We start from the raw sequence: 23806 nt of genomic DNA on the forward strand, positions 1-23806 counted from the left end.
TTCTCTCATGGACTAATAATTCACTTTGCAGCTACATTTTTCTTTCTGGCCACATCAATAATGTTTGTGTATTTATGAATAACTACAGAATTGGACTGCTATCAATGTGAAAATGGATATTCTTCAGTCAACCATTACAACAGAGTCACAAATATCGGAGGAAGTTGCAGTTAATCATTCTTTGCCCTCAATGAATCTGAATCTCATCAGCAGTGTCTGAGGCAAGGTGTAAAGCCCTGTATTTTTGCATGATTATTCAATAGATTGATCTTTGTATAATGTTTATTTCCAGGCACATGTAGTGGGAATGTGCAGTGGCTACAATTCAAGACTGTGGCCGGACCTGCAAGACAGAACTGCAAAATAAAGTATTTCACACCTAAACCTGTTTTAATTATCCATTAACTGGTTCAGCTGGCAACGAGGATTAATGGATTGTAATAAATAATTTAGACAAACTGAGGCAAAGCGTTTCACTGCGTCTCCAAACCGTAAATTTCAGCATAGCGGCAGCAGGGAGTACCAAGTATCTTCAGGGATCTTTGAAGAAGGGTCTGAAAGAATTTTGTGAAATGCATTTATACACAACTGGTTAGGGCCAGCAGAGACAAGAAAGTCTGCACGGTACTAGCGATCTGCCCTAATCACTTACAGGCCGATACAGTACAGTGCACTCCGCACTGTTAACCCGCGTTTCGACACGCGTTTTCGACGCGCTAGCTTTAGCCCTTATTCAGTAAGGAGTAATAGCCCGTCGAAAACGCGCGTACACCCCTCCCGAAACTAATAGGGCCCGCAACATGCAAATGCATGTTGCTGGCCCTATTAGTTATTCCCGGACGATTCAGTAAGTAAAATGTGTAGCCAAGCCGCACATTTTACTTTCAGAAATTAGCGCCTACCCAAAGGTAGGCGTTAATTTCTCTCGACACCGGGAAAGTGCACAGAAAAGCAGTAAAAACTGCTTTTCTGTGCACCCTCTGACTTAATATCAAGACGATATTAAGTCGGAGGTCCCAAAAGTTAAAAATAATTAAAAATTTAAAAAAAAAAATTTTAAATCGGCCTGCGGCTTGAAAACCGGACCGGACCGGTTTCCGAACCCGTGGCTGTCAGCGGGTTTGAGAACCGACGCCGGCAAAATTGAGCATCGGCTGTCAAACTCACTGGCAGCCGCCGCTCCTGTCAAAAAAAAAGGCACGAGGGGCGCGCTAGTATCCCTAGCACCTCTTTTTACCGCGGGCCCTAATTTGAATATTTTTATTTACTGAATCGCGCACACAGGAGAGTGGCCTGTGCGCTCGCCCGCTCTCCCGTGATTTTTACTGTATCGGCCTGATAGAGGGTAATTTTTGAAGCCATTTACCTGGTTCTGACTAAACATCGCCCTCCTCAAACATGGCCAAAAGAACGCATGGAAGTCACAAAGAATGGGCTTTTACCCGCACTGAAAAAGAGGACGGTCTCTTGAACATGTTTGCATGGGGGGGAGGAGAGGAAAACACGCAGGATGCTTCTAATCGTTTGTGTACAATTTTCTCCCTCCTGCCGCAGAAGAAAGCAGGGACAAACAACACAGGTGGTTTTAATGCATACATTTTACACAACTTTTCAAAAGGAAAGTACCTGTGCTGCATGAGGGCCCCTTTGAAAATGAGGGAAAAGTGCGCAAATTGAAACCATCTGCACAGTTTGCAATTGCAGAGGCTTTTAAGAATGTTGAAAAACTTATTATATCATTAACATTACGTGTAATTGAAACTGCAAGAAATAACTGTGGCATTTGGCGGTCCGCAGGCTAACCCTGCAAACCACTGCTCTCACCTCCAGGCCCGGGCCAGCTGCGCCATGTCCCAATGCGGCAAAACGCCACCAACACAGCATGCCGCCTCCCGGTGGAGTGAACACCGCTGCCAGTAACATGACACTGCCCCCCCCCTAGGTGCATGCACATGCCTCTTGCCGGCATTTAAAGGGTCCGCAACGGAAAAGTTCCCACGGCACCTAGTGATGACATCACTGCCCTCCAAACCTAGCTGGCTTCAGACCTTCCCTTCTCTCATCAGCAAAGACCCCACCTAAGTCCTTCCAGCCCCAGCACCCAAAGGCTCAACCTGAGGGGATCGTGGGCTGGTTTGGTGAAGGTCCTGACCGGTCTTTGCCTCGCCTGGGTCTGCCTGCCGACAGTGAGAACTTGCAGGGCTCCTCCCTGCAGGTAGAGCCAATCTAACCTCAGCCCAAAGTTCCACAGATACAACAATAACAGCAAGACAGAGAGATGAAGAATAATACTCGACTTTGCATAGCCCATGTAAGATGAGGGAAGAGCAGAAATCTAAAAAAGAAATAAATACCAATATAGAAATAATAATCTCAAATTAAGTTGACGAGAACATCTTAAACCAATTTATCTGTCACCATACTTCAATATTAGTTTGCTTTAGACTCTCAGAGGTTTCCCTAACCTTCTCTGTTAAGAAATGCTCCAAGTGGAGTGGTTCGGAGAAAACAAACTTGTTGCCATGATAAGGGACTAAACATTTACATGGAAATTTCAGATAGAAACTTGCTGCACTCTTTGCTTATAGGAAATAAATAATTTCCTACAGGACTGAGTAGCCTGAGAAACATCTGGAAATATCTGTATTTCTGTCCACATAAAAGAAATTCTTTACACTGAAAATATTTAAAGAACATTAAATCTTTATCCTTATGCAAATCTAAAGTAACTAAAATAGTAGCTCTGTTTGGGATATCATCTGTTGAGGCCTCTAGAAAAGTAGAGACTTAAAGGACTCAATAACAAATCAATTTTCCCTTCCCCTGCAGTGAGGACTTTCCTCTTTTGGTAGATAATATAACTTAGACGTATCCTCATCAAATGACAACATCTTACACATGTACTTTTTAAATAATTCCATAGGCGATAAAAGCCTAGTAATGGGAAAATTTAAAACATGTAAATTGAGAGATCTCAAATTATTCTCAACATTTCAAAATGATTATAGGTTATTCAATTATCCTATATAAAGGAGGCACAAGATGCCTGAACAGAAACCATTTGAGAGTTCATCTCTAACACTGATCTTTCTACACCATGGAGCTTCTTCTCCTGGTCTTCCATCTTGGACCTAACCTGTGAAGAAAATACATGCATCTGAGAAGCTGAATGAGATAGGTTTTTATCCAACTTGGCAACTAGTTTCCACACATCCAATAAGGTCGCAATAGCAGGTTGCTCAATACCCTCCATAGAGTTACTCATCTGAGGGATAATTGAGGGGAGATGAACCACTCATAGACTCTCTCCCTGAGTCTCTGGACTTGATTATATTAGCCCCATATTAGCATTTAAGGAAGAGTTCAAAGCCTGCTGTGTAGGTGTGAAACCTAAAGATGCAGTCACAAAGTTACCAATGGGCATAAGACCTTCAATAAATGACGCAGCTGCCAGTTGGGAGGGTGGCAGATTTTCCCCTGGACTTAATGAGATCCCTGAAATGGAACTCTCATTCTGTAAGTCCCTGCTGAATGACTCAACCAAACGAAGAACATGTTCGTCCATGGGGCCACACATCGCTGAAGGAGCAGCAGCTGCTATGGGAGATGGTGAAGATACCCACGGTTTGGTTTTCCTCTTCCTTTCCATTTCAGTGCCTAGGGGTGCGCCCTTTGGTGTGTGGCTTCGGCAGCACGCCAGTGGCTGCGTACCACAAAGCCCCGGATTTAATAGCTGAGGAAGACACTGATTGATGACATCATCTCAGATCGGAGGGGGTAGGGGAGGAAGACACTGCCTTACACAGTCCATTGCCAGAAAACACGGTGGTCCCTTGGCCAGTATGTGATTTCCACCACCTCAACTTCTCTGCTCTTCCCCAGCTGCGTGCTGAAGGGCCCTGGATTTAGTAACCGAGGAAGACGATGATTGATGACATCAGCTCAGGCTGGGGAGGGGGAGGGGAAGAAGACTCTGCCTTATACAGTCCATTGTCAGCAAACGTGATGGCTCATTGGCCGGTATGTGATCTCCACCACCTCAGCTTTTCTGCTCTTACCCAAAAGCTAAATTTAATAACGAAAATTTAGAAAAGAAAAAACAGACTTTTTCTTTATTATCTGTAATCTACTTTGAGACCAAACCTTGCAAAAAACAGGAATATCCTCAGGAAGAAAGGTTTCCCAACCCACCCCTGCACCAAATATAGGTGTGGCTAGGGGTAGGGGGAGAGGGTATAGTTGGTGAAATGCTGAGTTTGACTCCAAATGCACTCTAATAACTGGGTTGTGGTTCTCCAAACCTTGCTTTCATTTTCTGAGGTAGAATGAGCTGAATGTTGTACAGAAGAAACTGAGCGGTTCACAGTCTGTGTTACACTTGGTAGTGCTTCTGAATACCCTGGCAAGTACACCCCCCCCCCCTCCTGGGTTGGTCTCTCTTTGTGGGGTACCAGCTTCTCATGGTTAGATTTGCAGGTTTCTCCCCAGACCACAGGGAATATCCCTAGGGTAGAGTAGTAGAGGTCCCAAGGGGCACTGGCCCACTTGTTGAGGTCCAGAGGCAGTTGGGCTGTTGCTACTGTCCCAGGTCAGAACTCTAACTGGCAATTTAGAATGATCACGACACAACTGCCTTCTACTCACATGGCCCATCGACGCAGCCACCAAGGAATGTGCTACACCATGTGGCTGTGTCTGTCAGCATGGATCCATAGGATAATCCTGCACATGAGGGCCATTCCTCTCTGGGAAGTACCACTGAATACACCAGAAGAGTGGGACTCTCAGATTTCCTAGACTCCCTCCAGATTTCTCTGGTATTATTTGTTTATTTACGCTGGTTTTTGCAAGGTTTGGTCTCAAAGTGGATTACAGATATTAAGAATTAGAAGGTTTTAACACGGTTAAATGCAGTCAACACTGAGTGCGATTGAATGACATAAGGACAAAGTATGGGAAAAACTTGAACTTACTTAAATGTGTCTTCTGGGGGAAAGACCTGGTTGAATAGTCATGCCTCGGCTTTTTTCCAGAAAGCGAGGTAGTTTGTTCCTGGTGGACGGGTAAAGAAACCTCATGCCAGATCTTGGGAGTATAGCAGCTGAAGGCTCTTAGTTCAATTTGGCAGAAGTCAAGGGTGGGGAGGAAAGAAAGGCCTTTTGTGAGGATCGGAGCTCTTTAGCTGAGGTATAGAAGGCAAGAAGATGAGTGAGATACTCCGGGGCCTGTGATAGAACCAGATAGACTGTGCAGCATCTATTGCTATTCCAATCTCTGTCACTCTGTGCAAACTTCCCAGACGATCCAACTGTGCTCCCCAGTGGACAGGTACACTGGTTGGGAGACCAGAGAGATGCACTACCATTCCCCGAGCAAGATTTTTAAAAGACAATAGAACCGTACACTATCATTATATACACATTTATCCAATCATTTCAGAGGCCGATCTTCAAAGACATTTAGCCAGAAAACTTGTGACTTATCTGGCTAACTGCTGACTTTTCAATATTTTAGGTACTTATCCCCCTAAATTTTAGCCAGATAAGTTTGGGGGTATTCTGGGTTGAGATGAGTTAGCCAGGAAACTTATTATTTTCTTGGCTAACTCTAGTCATCCCCAGGGAGGGAGGTCTAATGTTATGTGGGAATGTGTTTCTGGATAACTTTAAGCTTAATTGGCTATATTCAAAAGAATATAACTGGTTAAGTGCTGACACATTAAAGAAATACCAATTTTGCATTAAACATTGCAGACAGATGTTGTATTTAACTTTGTACCATGTAGCAGTGGTGTCAGCTTCTGTTCACTTACAGATTCATTGAAACATACAATTTGCTAAGGGGTACCTAAACATTTTGCATAATATTCAGTACTCACATACACACACACACACACACACACACACACACACACACACACACACACACAGACACCCACACACATACCCCCCAGTGTGGAAACTGTTCAGAGTGAAGAAAAGGTCAAATAGTAAACAGGCAGAGATTCAGTTCCCACAGACACACACTCTTGTGTACCAGAGTGAACTGAGCCTCTGGGAGAGCATGCCTCACAGATGCACTGCCTAATACCCACCTGCTGCCTGGTACTATTTTACACAGATGACAGTATATAGAAAAAGAGCACATGTTCTGTGACTCCTTTTCCCACTATAACAAGAAACCCGAAGGGAAACAAAAATTGAAGTCATGCTCACTCTGCTGTTTTCTCTGGTCACTGAGAGACTCATATTCAGAAGCATCTAGCTGGACAACTCAGAAGTTATCTGGATAAATGAGTTTTTGGGCACTTATCTAGCTAAATTCTAGCCAGATAAGATTTTATCCGGCTAAAATTTGGCAGGAAACATTAGAGTCACTCCGGGTGCATAACTGGGAGGAGCAGAGTTAGCTGGATATGTTACCCGGCTAACTCCAATATTCAAGATTAGCAGGATAAGTTATCCAGCTAAGTCTGGTTGTCCTGTACATCTATCCTAAAGTTAGATAGATAAACTTATCTGGCTAACTTTAGGATAGCTGGATATATTCATTGGCCCAGCCACATCGCTGAATATATAGGCAAAGGCAGCCTGATAAGTTTATCCAGCTAACTTGCTGAGCTGAATATGGATCTCTCATTGTTTCAGAGCGACAAACACACTGCTAGTGCCAGTTCAGATCTTACAATAAATCAAATCTTTCTGTCTGCACATGAGTGGAAAAAATTAAACTCCCCAGTGCACACAGAGATCGTAAACGTTTCCTTTTGCTTGTTTAGTGAGTGATACACCACAGTGTAACTGAGTAACACACTGAACAGAACAGAGAGACTTTTTATACATATTAACACTGTGCGACAAGAGGAAACAGCAGAGCTAGAGCCTACCTCAATTTGAACTTCTCCTACTCCCTTTTTTCTCACTCTTTTTGCAACTTTTCTTCAGCTCTAAGACCTAGAAGACCACAACATCTCTGACCTACAGCCCAAAGACAAGTAAACTAAAATCTTGTCTGCTCAAAGTTTCTGTCACTTTTGACTAAAAAAAAGTGGAAATTGATATCAGTCCACACGGATGCCAGCTAGGATAGGCTGGTTAAAAAAAATGTTTGACCTTGATTGATCCCACTTCTTGGCTTCTTCCCTGTCCCTTTCTACCCTGACTCCGGTCAGTTTAGGATGACATTACTGGTTGCTAGCGTGCCTTGAGGAGAGAAAAAACAAAAAACAGCTGTCTTGTTTACTCCATATACCTTAATAGGATCCAAAAACAAATGCAAACAAAAATATCTGTGATCTTTGGGGGCACTGGCCATTTGTTTTTGTTTTAAATGAACCAAAACAAATATGCCCGATTCAGTTCTGATTCCTTATTCACTTTCAATGAATGCACATCCCTATGATTTTCCTTCACAACTGGGATAGTAATAATTGCAGCATTCCTGGGTCCTTGGGCTCTACTTTAGCCAGAGAAATGCTCCCATCTCCATGTTACATTTAGTCATGTTTAAAAAGTTTAAAAGTAAGAGGATTCTGTTGCCCTGGGCCCTCTTTTAGAGAAACAAATGCCCCCCCCATCTCCATTTTGTATTCAGACATCTCTGTGTTAGTGTCTGTATGTGAGTTGAGGTGGGGGAAGGAGGGGCCGGGGGAAAGAAACTGGTTTTCCAAAGTAGGAAAGTAAGTGAATTATTTTGTCCTGAGCCCTGCTTCAACCAAACAAATACTCCCATGTATGTAGGATTGTAGGGGAGCTAACAATCCTGTATTGTCACAAAGAAAATATTTATTCTTATATGCTCTCAGTGAATGAGTACATAACATCTTTTCTTTCCTCCTACAGAGTCCGGTTTCTTTGATTGAGATTCAGACCATCACTGCCACTATGGAAAGATTTTTTTTTTAACAAAAGAGCAGCAAATAATGGTTTGTGCTGCTAATACCACTGGTGAAAGTTGCGCTGCCATCTCCACTACAGAAAAACAAGGACCAGGTTAAGATGCATTCATTTTGTTCCTGATGTGAAAAGAAAGCCACCCAGGCTACCAGAACAAGGACACTTGAATGAGAACCTAGGAGTGGCCGTGTTATGAAACAGGCAAAGCATCGTGCAGCATCTGTTACACAGCTAATGAAATGAAAGCTCCTCTTCCAAAAAGCTCCAAAGACAGAGCTGCATAAGGCAGATCTCAAACTAGCAGAAAGCATTAGAAAGATTTCGCAGTCATCAAAATTCAAAGACTCATAGTGCAGCTGTTAGGCTGTTACTACTGTTGAAAGTGCGGTAAATTATGCATTCCACTTGCTCAGAAGACAAACAAATGCAGATGGAAGAAGCTAGAAGGCCACTGCTGACAGTTTTAACGTCTGTATGGTACCGTGCCGGTCAGAGTCTGGCTGTTTCTGGTCATGTTGAGGAAGGGTCAGATTTTACTCAGCTCCTGCTACTTCATGCTGATGATGTCCCCCCAGCTGAGATCATGGAAGAATTGTAGAAATTACAAACGGATTTCGTCTTTTCTTGTAAATTAGATACTTAAATCATGACTGGCATGTTCACTAGGGAGAGAGAGACCACAAAGCAGCAAGTTTCATTTTGCTGTGGTGGAATTAAGTTTTTTCTACTTTAATGAAACTGATGCCATAAGGTACTCTGCCACCTGAATCCCCCTTCTGATAGATGCCCAGTGCCATGATGACGCCTCAGATGTAGCTAGCTGCATTAGTGGACTGCAGGCTCTTGTGAAGCCTGAGGAATCCAGTGCCCTCTCTGTGCCCTGTGTAGCCCATGTTGAGGACTTGATAGGGTAAAATATAGCAGGGCATGTTAATACGTGTAGATATTTTTTGAGTGAAATAGTTGACTTTATCACTTGTTTCAGAAGTTCACCCAAGCATCTTACCTGGTTTAAATACTTTCCAGGTGGAGAGAACTGCATATGCCTGAAACAATTCTGCTCCACAAGATGGAATTTTAGAGCTTCCTTACAGTCAGTTGCTCCTAACTATAGCGAGCTGATTGAGCTCTTTGAGAGTGGAGATGTTAGGGAAAAACAGACGGAGATGCACGAAGCTTGCAGAAGTTTGATTCTTTCTTTACGCTGCAACTGCTGATGCTTACCTTTGGTAATTTGCTCACACTAAATACAGCGGTTCAAAAAAGTTACCTACAATATCATCAAGCAGAACGTCTTTTGGTGTCCATCAAGGAGAGTACAAAGTTTGAAGCCTTCCAATCATTGAGTACTATAATAGCAAAACAACTAGATTTAGAAAGCCTCCATGACACATTCAAGCTGGGTGCAAGCTTGACCATGTTGAGTCTCCTGAGGAATTCTGCAAGAAATTCTTTATAATGAGGTTGATATTAGCAGCAGCAGTGTACATAATTACTTTTCTTCAGATGTATGCACAAGAGCAACACTGAAAAGTTTGCCATTGGCGAGATTGATAGCACATCAACTGCAGTACTTTACGCAACTGACATGGATGCTTCTCAGTTATAGCTTCATTGTGATATGTTGTTGGATATTGCAAGGGCGCAGACAGTTAAACTTTCAGCTCTTCATGATGTGGTTGATCATCTGATTGGAATGCAAGGCAAACATCTATGACAGCTACTACCCGAACTGACAAAGCTAATTAAAATCAGCCCTACTGTACCTGCTTCAGCATGTACATCAGAAAGGAATTCTCATGCTTTCATAGAATAATGACCTTTCTGTGATCAAGCATGGGGCAAGCCAGGCTTAATCACATGGCTGTTCTACATCAGCATAAACAGATAACTCGGGAAATGAATTTAACAGGCAGCCCCAGTCAGAAAAAATACATTTAGAGGTAAATTTTAAGAGCTGGCATGTTTGCCGACACGAGCTAATGGATGTGACCATTTTATAACATTCGCGCATATATGCGTGCATGTTATAAAATAGCCTGGACGCGCATACATGTGCGCCCCAGTTTATTTGGACACTCACATGTGTGCATAAATGCCACCTGGACTAAGTGGGGGGATTTCAATAGATACGCGTGCCGATGCCAAAGCCCATTTTCCCAGTTCGTTCCCACGTCACCCAATTAGCCAACTGGTCTTCCTACCCTCCCCCCCGTTAGTTTGCCTACCTTTCACCCTATTAGCCCAGACCCCCTTAAACCTCGCTAACTAGCCTCTGTTTTTTATTTTATCACTTACACACCATCCATAGCAGAAGTAAAGTTACACGGTAGGAGATCCCGACAGACACTTGTACATGTAAATACTTACGCACTGGATTAATGCTACAGACCTGGCCTATCCGGCTACCTTAACAGGGATATTCAGTGGCGCAGCTGTGCTGCTGAATATACCCAGCTATCTTGAAGTTAGCCAGACAGACCTGCCCAACAGCACGGTCAGAGTTAGTCGGTTAAGTTAACCAGCTAATCTAATGCCTATTGCCTACCTCCAGAACGCCCCCAACTTAACTGGCTATATACAATATAGCAGGGTAGAATATAGCAGGGATCCATTTAAATGGATAACTTTTCAGTTATCCATTTAAATGGCTTTTGAAAATCTACCCCCGGGTGTGAGAGAGGAGGGGGGATGTATTAAGCCCAAAAGGCCATCAAGTTGGTTTTTTTTTTAATCCTCTATTCGCCACTTAAATGTCTATAATCTTTTGAATATAGCTGCTTAAGTCTAAACCAGCGATATTCAAAATCTGTCTGGTTAGGGTTTAAAGTTACCTAGTTAAAGTTGGCTGGATAACTTTAATTAGGGATTTTCAGTGGAACATTTATCCCACTGAATATGCGGGGCAAGTTATCCAGCTAACTTTAGCTGGATAACTTATCTGCTCAGTGTCTAACTGATTTTGGACCCATAAATAAATAAATACATAGAAATGTATAAGCCTATGTCTTTCTCAGGTTTAGCCCTGTGCTTCCAAATTCTGGGGAACTGAGCAAGGATAGACCCTTCCTGGCTTTTCGGCTAGATTGAGACCCTGAACAATATTTTGGGGGGGGGGGGGGGGTGAGGAGGGAGGCTGTATCTAATAATTATTACTGATATTTATAAAACTGCCTCTTCCAACAAGAGCTCTGGGCGAGAAAATAACATGTAACATAAAATACAGTTAAAACGTATTAAACTCAAATTTAAAATACAAGAAAACAGCATAAATTACCAATTGGAAGACATAAAATATAAACAGGACAAACTAAACTCAGTTCAGGATATGAATGTATATAGCATAATGCCATGTCACTCAGATCCTCTGAGACCAAGATTATGTTAGGGCAATGTCACAAAGTCTCAGACAGGGCAATATTCAAAGTCCTTTTGCAGGTAAAAATGCTTTTTCCCCAAGGAAGTGGGGGATGAGTATTGCCCGACCTGTCTGTGGGTAAATGTATGTTCATCAAGACACGTGCTTTCACCCATGGATTCTGGAGGTATTCCTGGGGCAGGGAGAAGAATTACGCATGTACAGTAGGTTCAATTATTCAAACCTACCCGTGTAGTTTCTGACAGAAAAACTATCTACAGAGAAAACAGCTGCAATTTCTGCAGGTAATTTTTCTGGGGGCAATACTGAAAGCCAAAAGCCCCTGGGCCAATTTTTTTTTTGCTTTCATTACTGGTGCAAACCCCATGGGTAAAAGTTCTGCTGCTGTTTCCCCCATCTTGGTACTGTCATGCATAACCATGCCAGGCACTGGGAATAGGCAAAGTGCAAACCAGAAGTGGCAGAAATCACAGCATCATTCCAACCAGTTTGTGGACGTTTTCTTTTCAATATTAATGATACTGGCAAAGGGCACCTTCCTGAAGAGTGTACAAGTGAAGTAGGAGAACAGGGAGATTACATTATTTGCTCAAGTCACAACAAAGAGGACTGGAAAGTCAAGCCAGGATCTCAGCTCGGTTTTCTATGCAATACAGTACACTGCCACCAAGAAACTAGGCCTTAGTTACAAAAGCAAAGGGACTCCCAAATCAAAGTTATTTTTTCCATGTTGTAGATTTTCTGATATGTAAGTAGTAATTCATACAAAAGGACGATCAGACTGACATGGATACTAATAGTGCTATTAATAAGGTAATTCAAACAAACAGCTAACACATACAAATCATTAAGTAGTCAGTTTTCAGTGAGGTATACTCTAATCACCATCCCCTTTGAGAAAGGAATTCAGGTAATTCTTTTACTCCCGTGATATTCATAAGTTAGTTGAAAATTCCTCTCAAGATTATTTTTTAGGATTAAATTTAAATACAACTGCCAGTGCTCTGCAAAACACTTTTTTATACATGTTTTAAAATTGTTTTGAATGAAACCTTTCATTTGTATTATGAAATATAAGCCTGTATTGGATAAACAGTGAGGATGAGCTGACAGCCCTAGGAACATTACACATGCCTTGGCCAGAAACAAAGTCCTTGAGTTTAACAACCAAGAAAAAAATAACCTCCTTAAAATCAGACAAAAAAAAAAGCATAGAAGAAAGAAATACAGAAAACATTTTTAGGAGATAAGGGAAGCCATTTTAGCAAAAATCTTGGGAATGTCTCTAGGAGGCACTGTTGCTTTGAAATCATGAAATTTGCACATATGTTCTCTCTTTCTGACATGCATATATTTAGCAGAACTGTTTCTCACAAAATATTTAAGCAAAATACTTTCAAAGACATGCTTTTTCCAGCAGTGATTATATACAGTATTTTCCATTTTAATAGCAGCTTACATGCCCTATGGCATTGCTGTTCAAACAAGCCAATATCTATCTGTGGTACTGAATAATTGTAAAGAGAACATCTCCAGAACAAACACATAAAAAAATCTATTACACGGTATCAGCTATAATCATGTTATCTTTTCCTTGCTGCCAAAGCTGGAAGAGTTAACTGAGAGCAACTGCACCTAATGAGAAAGCTAATCTTTTGATAGGCATTGAATGCATTCCTAGCTATCATGCTATCCCTTAAGTTTCACCTAGCCAATCCTACCAATTAATTCTGAATTGTTGGTTTCCAAATTCCTCTTTTCTTCTACTGCACTTTAAAATATTGAAAATATTTCCAAATCTGTATCTGCAGCTTTCATTCACAATACTGAGGAGTGGTTTCACAGCCAAGGTTTGTATTAGGACAGTGCTTTACTGCTAATCTAACCAATGAATGTTTTATAATTGAAAGATTGCATGATTTGGTAGACAAAGAGGTGCACTTCTAAGCATCTTCTCCTGCAGTTTTACTCTAGAAATGCTTTTTAAAATCAGGTCCCTTATGAGTAAAAAAAACTCCATACCTAGCTAACGAAAACTTACAATAAACAGTGAAAACTGTTGCTAAAACCATGTTGATATATCATGCAGCTCTTTCCCAACAATCTTGATAGCTTTGCCACGGAACAAACCATTGTGACTCAATGACATAATTAACTAGTAAGTTATCTTCTAGTCAAGTGTAGTCAAGTCAAGTAAAAAAAAACAAACCACAAAACCCCTCTACTAATCCCATCCAATAGTCCAAGATGCATAACACGTTCGCCAACAAACCAACTGTAAGGCATCGAAACCTAGTAAAGATTCGCCTAAATAAGTCTATAAAAAACCTCATTTACTTAACCTTCATCCTCATAAACGCACAAGCCCTCACGAAGAAATTCATACTAATCTCAGACATCCTTCAAGACCAAAACCCAGACTTCATCGCAGTGACCGAAACTTGGTTCAAAAACACTGATCACGTAATAACAAACCAAATAACCAATAGCTCATATGATCTATTCTCAATACCGAGGAAAACTCGAAGAGGAGGTGGATTATTACTAATCATCAAAAAACATTTCAACATAAAACTAATCCCACACTCACTCCCTCAGCAATTTGAAATAGCCCTCTTCGATTCAGACAACCTCCAGATCTGCCTAGTCTACTGCCCTCCCAAACTCCTTGACAAAGACATATCCCCTCTTATCGAATTTTTCATAACAAACATTAACTACAAAAAACTTACAATCATCCTCGGAGATTTTAACATCCACACTGATATCACCCCACTATCTTAACCCTGCCAAACCTTGATGGATGTCCTATCCACCTTCAAATTTACTCAACACGTGAACAACCCAACACACAAAGCAGGTCACACCCTAGACCTTATCTTCACAAATGACAATTTCTTCTCAAACTCAACTGTATCCTACTCATAAGTCCCATGATCGGACCACTTTCTACTACAATGTAAGACCCACACCAACACCAACACCAAAAATGAAACCAACAAAACATACTCATTCAAGTACAGACCTCCATTTACACCTGATCTATTCCAACATGAGCTTGAAAAACAATTGTCGAACATAGATCTCTCAAACATAAACAATGCCATCCACTCATGGCATCAAATTACAACAGAAACTGCCAACACCATAAATCCTGAAAGAACGAAATTGATCAAATCAAAAAGAAAAAACACCAACCCATGGTTCAACTCTCAACTAAAGGATACCAAATCCACCTTAAGACAAAAAGAAAAAGACTGGCGAAAAAACAAATGCCCACTAATGCTAGAAAGATATCGCACTTACCTTGCTTTCTACAAAAGCATGATAAACAAGACAAAGAGAGAATACTACAGCAAAAAAATCCTAAACTCCTCAAATAACCCAAAATCTCTTTTCAACATAGTAAACAACCTAATCTCAGAGAATAACAACAACACTCTTCCAAATAAAAACCTAAGCCAAGAACTTGCAATCTTCTTTAAAAACAAAATCAGCAAAATAACGGAAAAAGTAAACAAAACCCCAAGCAACAATACACAACTAAACCTCAAAGATATCACGCCATGGGCCACCTTCAAAACTATATCAACTACTAAAACGGAGAAACTAATCAAATCACTAAACCAAGCCCGTCATGAACTTGACACCATACCAACATGATCACTAAAAGAAATATCCCAAACCATCACGCCAACCATCATGGCAATCATAAACAAATCACTAGAAGAAGGGGAATTACCAGACAAACTAAAAATCGCCACCATAAAACCCATCATAAAAAAAGAACCTCGATCCTAATGAGCTAAACAACTACCGCCCAATATCAAAGCTATCATTCCTCGCTAAGTTAACAGAAAAGGCCGCCCTTAAACAACTCAACGATCATCTTGACGCAAACAACATCCTATACCCCCCAACACGGATTCAGAAACAATTACAGTACCGAAACCTTACTCTTCAATCTATCAAACACTATCTTAAGGGGTTTGACAATGGTCAACGATACATCCTCATCCTACTTGATCTATCTGACACGGTCGAACACAAAAACCTAATCTCCAGATTATCTGAAATCGGCCTAACCGGGAAAACTCTAGATTGGTTCACTTCCTTCCTCCAAAACAGAGCATACAAAGTACACATCAACAACCACACCTCCGAAGCCATCCCACTAGAAACCAGAGTCCCTCAAGGATCCGCGCTATCGGCAATCCTATTCAACATATACCTACTACCACTATGTCAACTTCTTTCAAATCTCAGTGTCACTTATTTCTTGTACATAGACGACATACAGCTGATCATTCCAGTAACAAACACCATAGAGAACACATTGAAACTCGCAGCCATGCTCATTAATGAAATAAAAAACCTTCTAAATCAAATGAAATTATGCCTTAATACGGATAAAAAGGAATGTATGCTAATTGAAAGAAACAACACTGGAGAGCACCGGAATCATTCCATACTCATAGACAACAACCTCATCAAGCTAAAAGAAACTCAACCTTAAAAAACACATTGCAATGAAAATAAAAGAAGGCTTCCACAAGCTATCAATTCTCAAACACCTGAGACCACTACTAAACCAACCAGAATTCAGAACCATTCTGAAATCCTGATATTTTCAAGCATCGACTATTGCAACTTGCTCATGATAGGACTTCCCAGAGCAACCTTACGTCCCCTATAAATACTACAAAATGCCACTGCCTGAATCCTCACCGGTCATAAAAAAACAGACCATATCTCCCCTGTCTTAAAAGAACTACACTGGCTCCCCATAGAAAAAAGAATTGAATTCAAAGTACTATCAATCATTCACAACTCAAGTCACAACAATGACTATGACTGCCTTAGCACCCTAATACAAAAAGTCTACACCCAACGTAATACCAGATCAACAAACAAAGCACGACTAGAGATCCCATCAGTCACAACCGCCAAACTTTCCACTGTAAGAAAATGAGCATTCTCAATAGCTGGACCACATCTCTGGAACACCCTATCTGACAGTCTAAGACTACAAAGCAACACAAAAATGTTCAAAAAGCTACTCAAAACCTGGCTTTTCAAACAAGCCTACAAGGATGGGATAGGATAAACCAATCAAGATGACAATACCCTCGTAAAGACAATAAGCTCCGCTAGACAACCAGTCACCTAATAACTCTCCCTACACTTCAACCCTACCATTATAACATTCCATCCTCATTGTAACCAGTAACCCACCACCTGCATATCACCCTCAATGTATTCCTAAACCTGTCCGGAAAAACCTACTTGATAACTATCGCTTATAACTAAACTGCCCATAAAATACTACCAAACTTATCAAGCAACATTTAATGTTACTCAATGTTCTTCTGTTAGCAATGTTAACAAGCAATTTCCAATGTTATTTCATGTAAATTGTTTCTCTGATGTTTTAATGTAAATCGTTGTTATAATTGTAAACCGGAGTGAAGGCTGACACCAAACTTCGGTATAAAAAAACATTCAAATAAAAAAAAATAAAATAAAATAAGTGATTAGACCAGCTTGATATTTCATGTACCGTACAGCTCAGTGGAACCTCACCTAAAGATCTTTCCTTTGTCTGGTTTGCTGATCTCACCACAGGAAGGCTTGCTCGCGTGCGGCTGCCCCGTGAGAAAGGAGTCGGGGAATCACCCTCAGACATGGCTTCCAAAGAGTCAGCAGATGCCCCAGACAGATGTTCTGCCTGATCTCCCAGGCTGGGCTGTGGGCTTGCAGGTGGCTTTGGACTTCTGGTCTGCAAATAAAGAAGGAAACAAATCTTCACTCATCTATATATATACTATGCTATTAATGTTTTTAATGAAACCAAAAGGTGAGTACAAGAAAGAACATCATTTTTTGCATGTAAAATATTAAAAGCAGTGTATTTATTTGACTAAAATTATGGTATTTAACTGACACCTTTAATCTGAGTGCCTTACAAAATAACAGTCCGCAAACTAAGGCCTAGATTCATCATTTTGCTACAATTATAGCGAAATGATCGCCCGTGGAAGAAAAAAGGAGCGTGGGGAGGCAAATGCACAGCTGGCCGCAACACAGCGAATGGTAAAGTACGCGGCGAAATCTGCCGCACTAGTCATTGTCGCGCCCATAGTGTCCCGGGAAAAGGTGGTTATTTCCCGCGGAACTGCCCGCGTTGGTGTGCGATAGCTTATCGTGCACAGTGCTGGCAGCCTCTAATTTCCCTAAATCCTACCCAAACTCCTCCCTGTTTAATAATACATTTTTAATTTGCATACGTGATTTGCGATAACGGCATATTGCAAAATGATGAATGACCCTATAAGCAAACAGCAAGAGAAAGAAAAGGCTAAAGGTAGGAAGAGTTTTATTGTTGAATTAAAGTAATGTTGAAAAAATGAATTTTAGTGATTTTAAAGATCGAGAGTGGGAGTGAACATAGTAGAGCACCTTTTAGCTGAAAGGGATAGGGACCATGGCTGTTTCGGACCATGGATATTTCCGGACTGTAGATGTTCTCCCGTATGAGTACTTGCATATTTTTTAGCTAATAGATGCTTTTCTGAATAACGGAAGGGAATGGAATTGCTTATTGAGTACTTAAATATTTTTGGATAACAGACATTTTTATGGATAACAGAATGTGGGCTAAAGCCCATGATTTTATTTATTTATGGTTTTGTTTTACAGATAATGGGAGGTTTTGGATATCGGAACTTCAAATTAAAAGTGTTCTGCTGCACCAAAATAAATATCAAACATACTCTAGGAATGCATTTTATTTTGCTGCAGAAACTGGCGCTAGATGAGTGCACAAACCAGTAATTAGCCAGAGTTCTTCTATGTGCATCTGTGATATATATCGCGCAGGTATAAAATGGCAGCTGCAGGCCGCTTCTTTGTGCTCCTGTGTCAGGCTCTTCCACATACCACATTCAAAATGATTTTCATGAAATAATTAAAAAAAAACAAAAAACAACACTACAAAACAAAAAGGTTTCAAAAATACCCTGAAAATATGCTAAAAATAAACCAGCAGAAAAGCAGTGGCAACTGCCCCAAACACATCTAGCTCCTTCCTAAGCTCTTGGCAGAGAAAGGAGATGAACTGGCTGCATTGATGCTGGTAATACTTCTTCTATGTATGATTCTGGATTTAGATGCAAGATTAACTTTCATTAAATCTTGCTGCCTTCCTGTGCGGACTTTCAGATAATTGCCGGCTTTACCTGTTGCTCACAAATTATAATTACATGTTAGAAATAATGAAAGCTAGTGCTAGACCATGGGGAGGCCACTTCTATGATATTTTCAGTATTAAAATTGGAGGCATTATCCTGCTTCCTGCTGGAAAATTATTTGCGAGTGCTGACCGGTTCCAGAAGTTAAAGTCACAGTAATGGTGCTCATTGGCAGTAAGTGAAGCACAGTCTTTTCTATGATGCTACTCAAGTTGGGATTGCAATTGCACCCTTGAAAAATGTAACTGACAAGACAATTTTCAATAGCTCGTGGTACTGCCGACACGCGTGATCAATTTTAGCGCATATGTAATGTGGACAATTTTCGAAGAGGAGGGTTTCCTTTGAAAATCCTCTACCATGATTATGTGCTAAAAGTGACCACATACATTGGCACCTCTGGTTTGTGTGGACAGCCAGCAGGGGTAAAATGGCAAGCATAAATTTGAAAAGCAAATGCATGCAGGGTGGTTTCACTGCCCCAACCTTAACATCCCTAATCCTCAGAAACTCCTCTGTTTTTATTGCAGCTAAAAATCTGCATGGCATGAAAACCCAAGCATACTTCTAACTGGGCAGAGGAGGGCGGATCTCAGCCAGGCCAGTCTACCCAGCTAAATACATATTTATCTCGGAAAATGTCTTTGAAGATTGTCCTCATCAAACATATCATTTTTTGACCACACCATCTGGGGATGGGTGACAAAAATGTTCATTTACTGAATCCCCAGAGTGTAGTTAATGCCATTCTTGTGCCAGGCTCAAATCATGCCATGAGCCGAAAGTACCAATTTTAACATTCCAATCACTCCTCCTGGCTAGTCTTGCCTATCAGTTTACAATTTTTTCTGTGTTGGTCTGATCACAGAAAAATGCCATCAACTGCCCAGAATTTACCTTAACTCTTCCTCTCAATGTATTTTGCAACATCTTCAATTTCTTCCTTGATACGCCATCACCTCCATGAACTCCTTCTCTGTCTGCTGGCTTTCACTTTACTGCAGAGAGCTCTTATTTTTACTCCATCCTTCAGTAATTTCCCATTCATTTCCAGTCTTATATGTAAGCCCCATGGGTCCACTTGATCCTACGCTCTCTGCTTTCTTTATTCTAAACCTCTCATTTCTGCTTCCATGACTCACCTATATTCTAAATTTCTCTCCATCTACTGGCACTTACCTGACATTTTGAAATGGACAATTGTTCACCTTATCCTTTCCTTTTCTTTCCTCTTCTCCCTACAAATGAAGGTCCAATCTATTTTCTCTCTTTTTCTAAAGTTAATGGACAATCTTAGCTTTCAAAACACTTTTTCCATTAGCTTGCCAATGTTCTTGGGGAAAATTAACTACACCTGTTGAAGCGTAGTCAACTTTCTGGGGCTTAAATTGGATTGTAAGGTTTATCGTGATACGCAATAAACCCTTTAAATATTAAAATTGCATGCAAAATAGCTCATTAATGTTTGCAGTGCTTTCCAACAATTTTTGAAAGTGTTTATTGGTAACCTTCACAAGATCATTACTGACAGAAGACATTAAAGTGTTTTTAACATTTAAGCACCCCTCTAGCCTTATAAATCCACCGGCGTTTAACTTGAATATCAGAACTTATAACTGCAACTCTTGCCCCTCACTTTTACTTTTTATCACCGCCCTTTCCAATGTATTACATGACATATCTTCGCTCCTCCGACATGTTCCTCTCTAGAGATGTTCTCTTCTACAGAGTTGTTATTTCTGCAATCCACTATGCGTATTTTTCATTTTTACTTGCCCTCCCCTATGCATTTATCACTTGATTAAGATCTGTTTTGTATGTTATATGCCTCTGCGTTCTCTAAAGTGCATCCAATAATACCCATATAGATATGATGCCTTTTGTACAGTTTCATTAAATAGAGATACTTGAGATTTTTCCTCTGATTTTAATTAACCAATGTAACTAATTATTTAACTCTCTCTTATTATGTAATCTTCTACCATGTTAGACATTTATTCTATATTGCTTTGTCATGCTCTTCAGTTGGAATATTATTTGTAAAGCACTGCTGCTAATCGCTATGTTTATTTAGCGCTGCTGCAATATATTGTTGAATGTAAACCGATGTGATGTTACTAAACGAATGTCGGTATATAAAAAACTTCAAATAAATAAAATAAATAAATAATGCATGTCAACCTGTTAGCATAGCTTAGAAAATGGACCCATGCTACTATAACATAGTATATGATGCAGAACAAGTCCAATTGACCCATCTAATCTGCCCACTTGAAATATTTCCTCTCTTGCTCTCTACCACTTTGGATACATAAGGATATAAATTCCAGTTCTTCAGCCAACATCGGTCCTACCTGTTTCCACCGCCCCATTGTTTTCCAAACTCTCAATCCTGTTCCTTCCACTACCCTCTATATCTGTCTCAGCAGGCTTACTTACTGACTTCCCTGTAAGGTGAAAGGGAAGAATATGTAGAGGCTGATGAAGAGAAAGCAGAATTGCTTAACAAATATTTCTGTTTGGTGTTCACTGAGGAAGGGCCAGGAGTAGGACCATAGAAAATAGATATATATAGAATTGGAAGTAAGATAAACCTTCTGTTAGAATTGTGGACCCTTATGTTGTGAGGTTGACGCCACCTACTGGGAGGCCCCAGTAGGTCCTCATTGCCAACTGGCGAAAGTCAATGCAGAGATTGAGCCGGTGCTTTGCCTATACCAGCACCTTTCCCTGTGGGTTGAGCCTTTGGGTTCTGGGGGCTGGCAGGACTTAGGTGAGTGTCTCTGGTGAAGGCTAAGAGAGGTTCCATGGTCAGGCTGTGGTCAAGGCAGGCAGCAGACAAGGTGGGCGGCAGCAAGGATAGTCAGGTCACGGGCTAGGGTCAGTACCAGAAGTCAGTCCATGAGGGCCAAGGCAAAGCTGAAGACAGGGAAGGCTGGGTGAGTCTGAAGACAAAGGCAAGGCAAGGCTGAAGAAATGGAAGGCTGGGTGAGACTGAAGACAAAGGCAAGGCAAGGCTGAAGACATGAAAGGCTGGGTGAAACTGAAGACAAAGGCAAGGCAAGGCTGAAGACACGCAAGGCTAGACAAGGCTAAAAACACAAAAGGCAGCAACTAACACTCTAGGCCAGGGGTGGGCAGTTCCGGTCCTTGAGGGCCACAAACCAGTCTGGTTTTCAGGATATCCCTAATGAATATGCATGACATAGATTTGCATACAACTGAGGCAGAGTGCATGCAAATCTCTCTCATGCATATTCATTAGGGATATCCTGAAAACCAGACTGGTTTGTGGCCCTCGAGGACCGGAACTGCCCACCCCTGCTCTAGGCAGAGTTGACCTGTTGCTGAGGTGGCATCTGGTAGGGAGTAGGGCTCTTGTAGGGGCTGAAGCAGCTGACATCATCCAGGGGCACCGCGGCTACGTTCCCGCCATGGGCCCTTTAAAAGGAGGCCTTAGGTGCGCGTGCCTAGGGAGCCAGGTTCAGCATGCATCAGTCCCTAGCCATTCAAGGCCATGCAGGGTGGCGGAAGTGAGCTGATTCGGTGGTGTCAGGTGAATGAGCTTGCTTGTGGGGACAGCCCGCGAGCTGGTAAACTTAACACCTTCTCGACTATTAAGGCCTTTATGAGGTAATTTAGTTGATGTGCCCTAAGTGGGCATAGCCCATCTTGCTGAGACACATTCAAGAATGTTCTTGATTGCTGGCCCAAGCTATGGAATTCTTTGCCTGAAAGGCTGACAACTAGGGTTGCTCTTAAAACCTTCAGAAAATTGTTGAAAAGATATTTCTTTGCTCAGGCATTCAGGTAATTTTCTATTTGTTTTATCTCTTGTATTTTACGAATGCCAACTTTTATCCTTTCCTTTACAGCTACTTTTTTAAGAAAATCATAGCAGCCTCTTTTTCCTCTTACCTTTATTTACTTTCCTAACAAAAATGTTAATTGCCCATATAATATCTCCTTTTAATTTGGCCCACTGCTCTTCCACTTCCCCTAGATTGTCCCATCCAGCTGACTCCTTGAAGCACTCCCCCGTTTTAACAGTTAGCTTTCCTGATATCTAGGACCCTTGCCTTTGAATGAACCTTCACTGCCTGCCTTCCATCTCTGAACCACACCATCCGATGATCAATGGATCCCAGAAACACTCTCCTCATTGGTAAGCACCAGGTCCAGTTTCACTCCTTCCTGTCTGGGTTTCATTCCCACATGACAAAGCAGTTCTCCCTGCAGAGAATCCAGAATCTAGATGACACTGCAACTGGAATGTCCCAATCAACTTCCTGCAGATTGAAATCCCCTATTAATAACACCTCCCCTTTCATAGCAGATTTGTAAATATCCTCCATTAAATCGCTATTCATTGTTTCTGTCTGTGATGGAGACCCGTATAATAGAAATAGATGTTCCATTCCCTCTTTCCAGATTAACCTACAGTGCTCCTCCTTACCTTGCAAGCCCTGCAATTCTCTTGCTTTAATATTATTTTTTATATAAAGTGCCACTTCTCCCTTCCTTCCTACCCTGTCCTTCCTGATTAGTCTGTAATCCTGGTTTTTCATGACAGCCACTAAACCCAAATCACCTCTTCCGTGACTGCCTCTAGATCCGGGACTTTATTTTTCATTCTATTCTATTTTTCATTCTATTCTACCTGCTACACTCAATTTATTTTCCTATTTATTGTAGATATTTTTGGGGTTTTTTTTACGTCTTTTGAACGCTGTTTGACGTGTTATTGATGTCTATTTAATATTTACGTTCTTATGTTCAGAAACTCTGTTTAATGTAACGCCTTAACCGCGACTGTTTTGTTCAATGGAAACCGACCTGATTTGATATGTGTATCGAGAATGTCGGTATATAAAAATTCTAAATAAATAAATAAATAAATATGAGCACTGATGTACATAGTTTCCAGATTTTGCTCTTTTATCCCCATCTCTCTGTAAGTATTTAAAAAGATTTAATTTACCAGAGTACTTTTACTTGCTTTAGAGCTTTGTTTACTCATCCCCCACCAACCTAGTTTATGGCCCTCCTGAGTATGTTTTCCCAGTTCTGTTCTGGAAGCTGCCATGCCCCTCCTTCAACATCTTCCTCTTTGGTTCGTACAAGTCCCCTACTTAATCCATCGATCAGGCCCCCTCCGATGTCATACTATCAAGTTTCGTATCCACACAGCCAGCAAACAAGTTAGGCTGTGACCCAAGCCATCCGGCGTTAGAACGGAGCTGTGACCGCTCCGTGCAGGTTACCGCCGCATCCACTCGCAC

The 23806-nt window shown here is 41.2% G+C and overlaps 1 protein-coding gene across 16 annotated transcripts in view; it reads right to left on the minus strand.

Annotated features, from left to right (window-relative positions):
• Positions 1–23806, minus strand: part of KIAA1217 (KIAA1217 ortholog) — a 925495-nt gene that overhangs the window by 349113 nt on the left and 552576 nt on the right. For all 16 annotated transcript variants that reach the window (XR_003854495.1, XR_003854494.1, XR_003854493.1 and 13 more), the window contains one exon: positions 16858–17053. Coding sequence is in view for 13 of the 16 variants with exons in the window: in XM_029588689.1 (XP_029444549.1) it covers positions 16858–17053 (196 nt within the window). In the remaining 3 variants the exon portion in view is untranslated. The remainder of the gene's footprint in view (positions 1–16857; positions 17054–23806) is intronic.

Source organism: Rhinatrema bivittatum, chromosome 2, assembly GCF_901001135.1.
Source record: "Rhinatrema bivittatum chromosome 2, aRhiBiv1.1, whole genome shotgun sequence".
Taxonomy (NCBI): Eukaryota; Metazoa; Chordata; class Amphibia; order Gymnophiona; family Rhinatrematidae; genus Rhinatrema; species Rhinatrema bivittatum.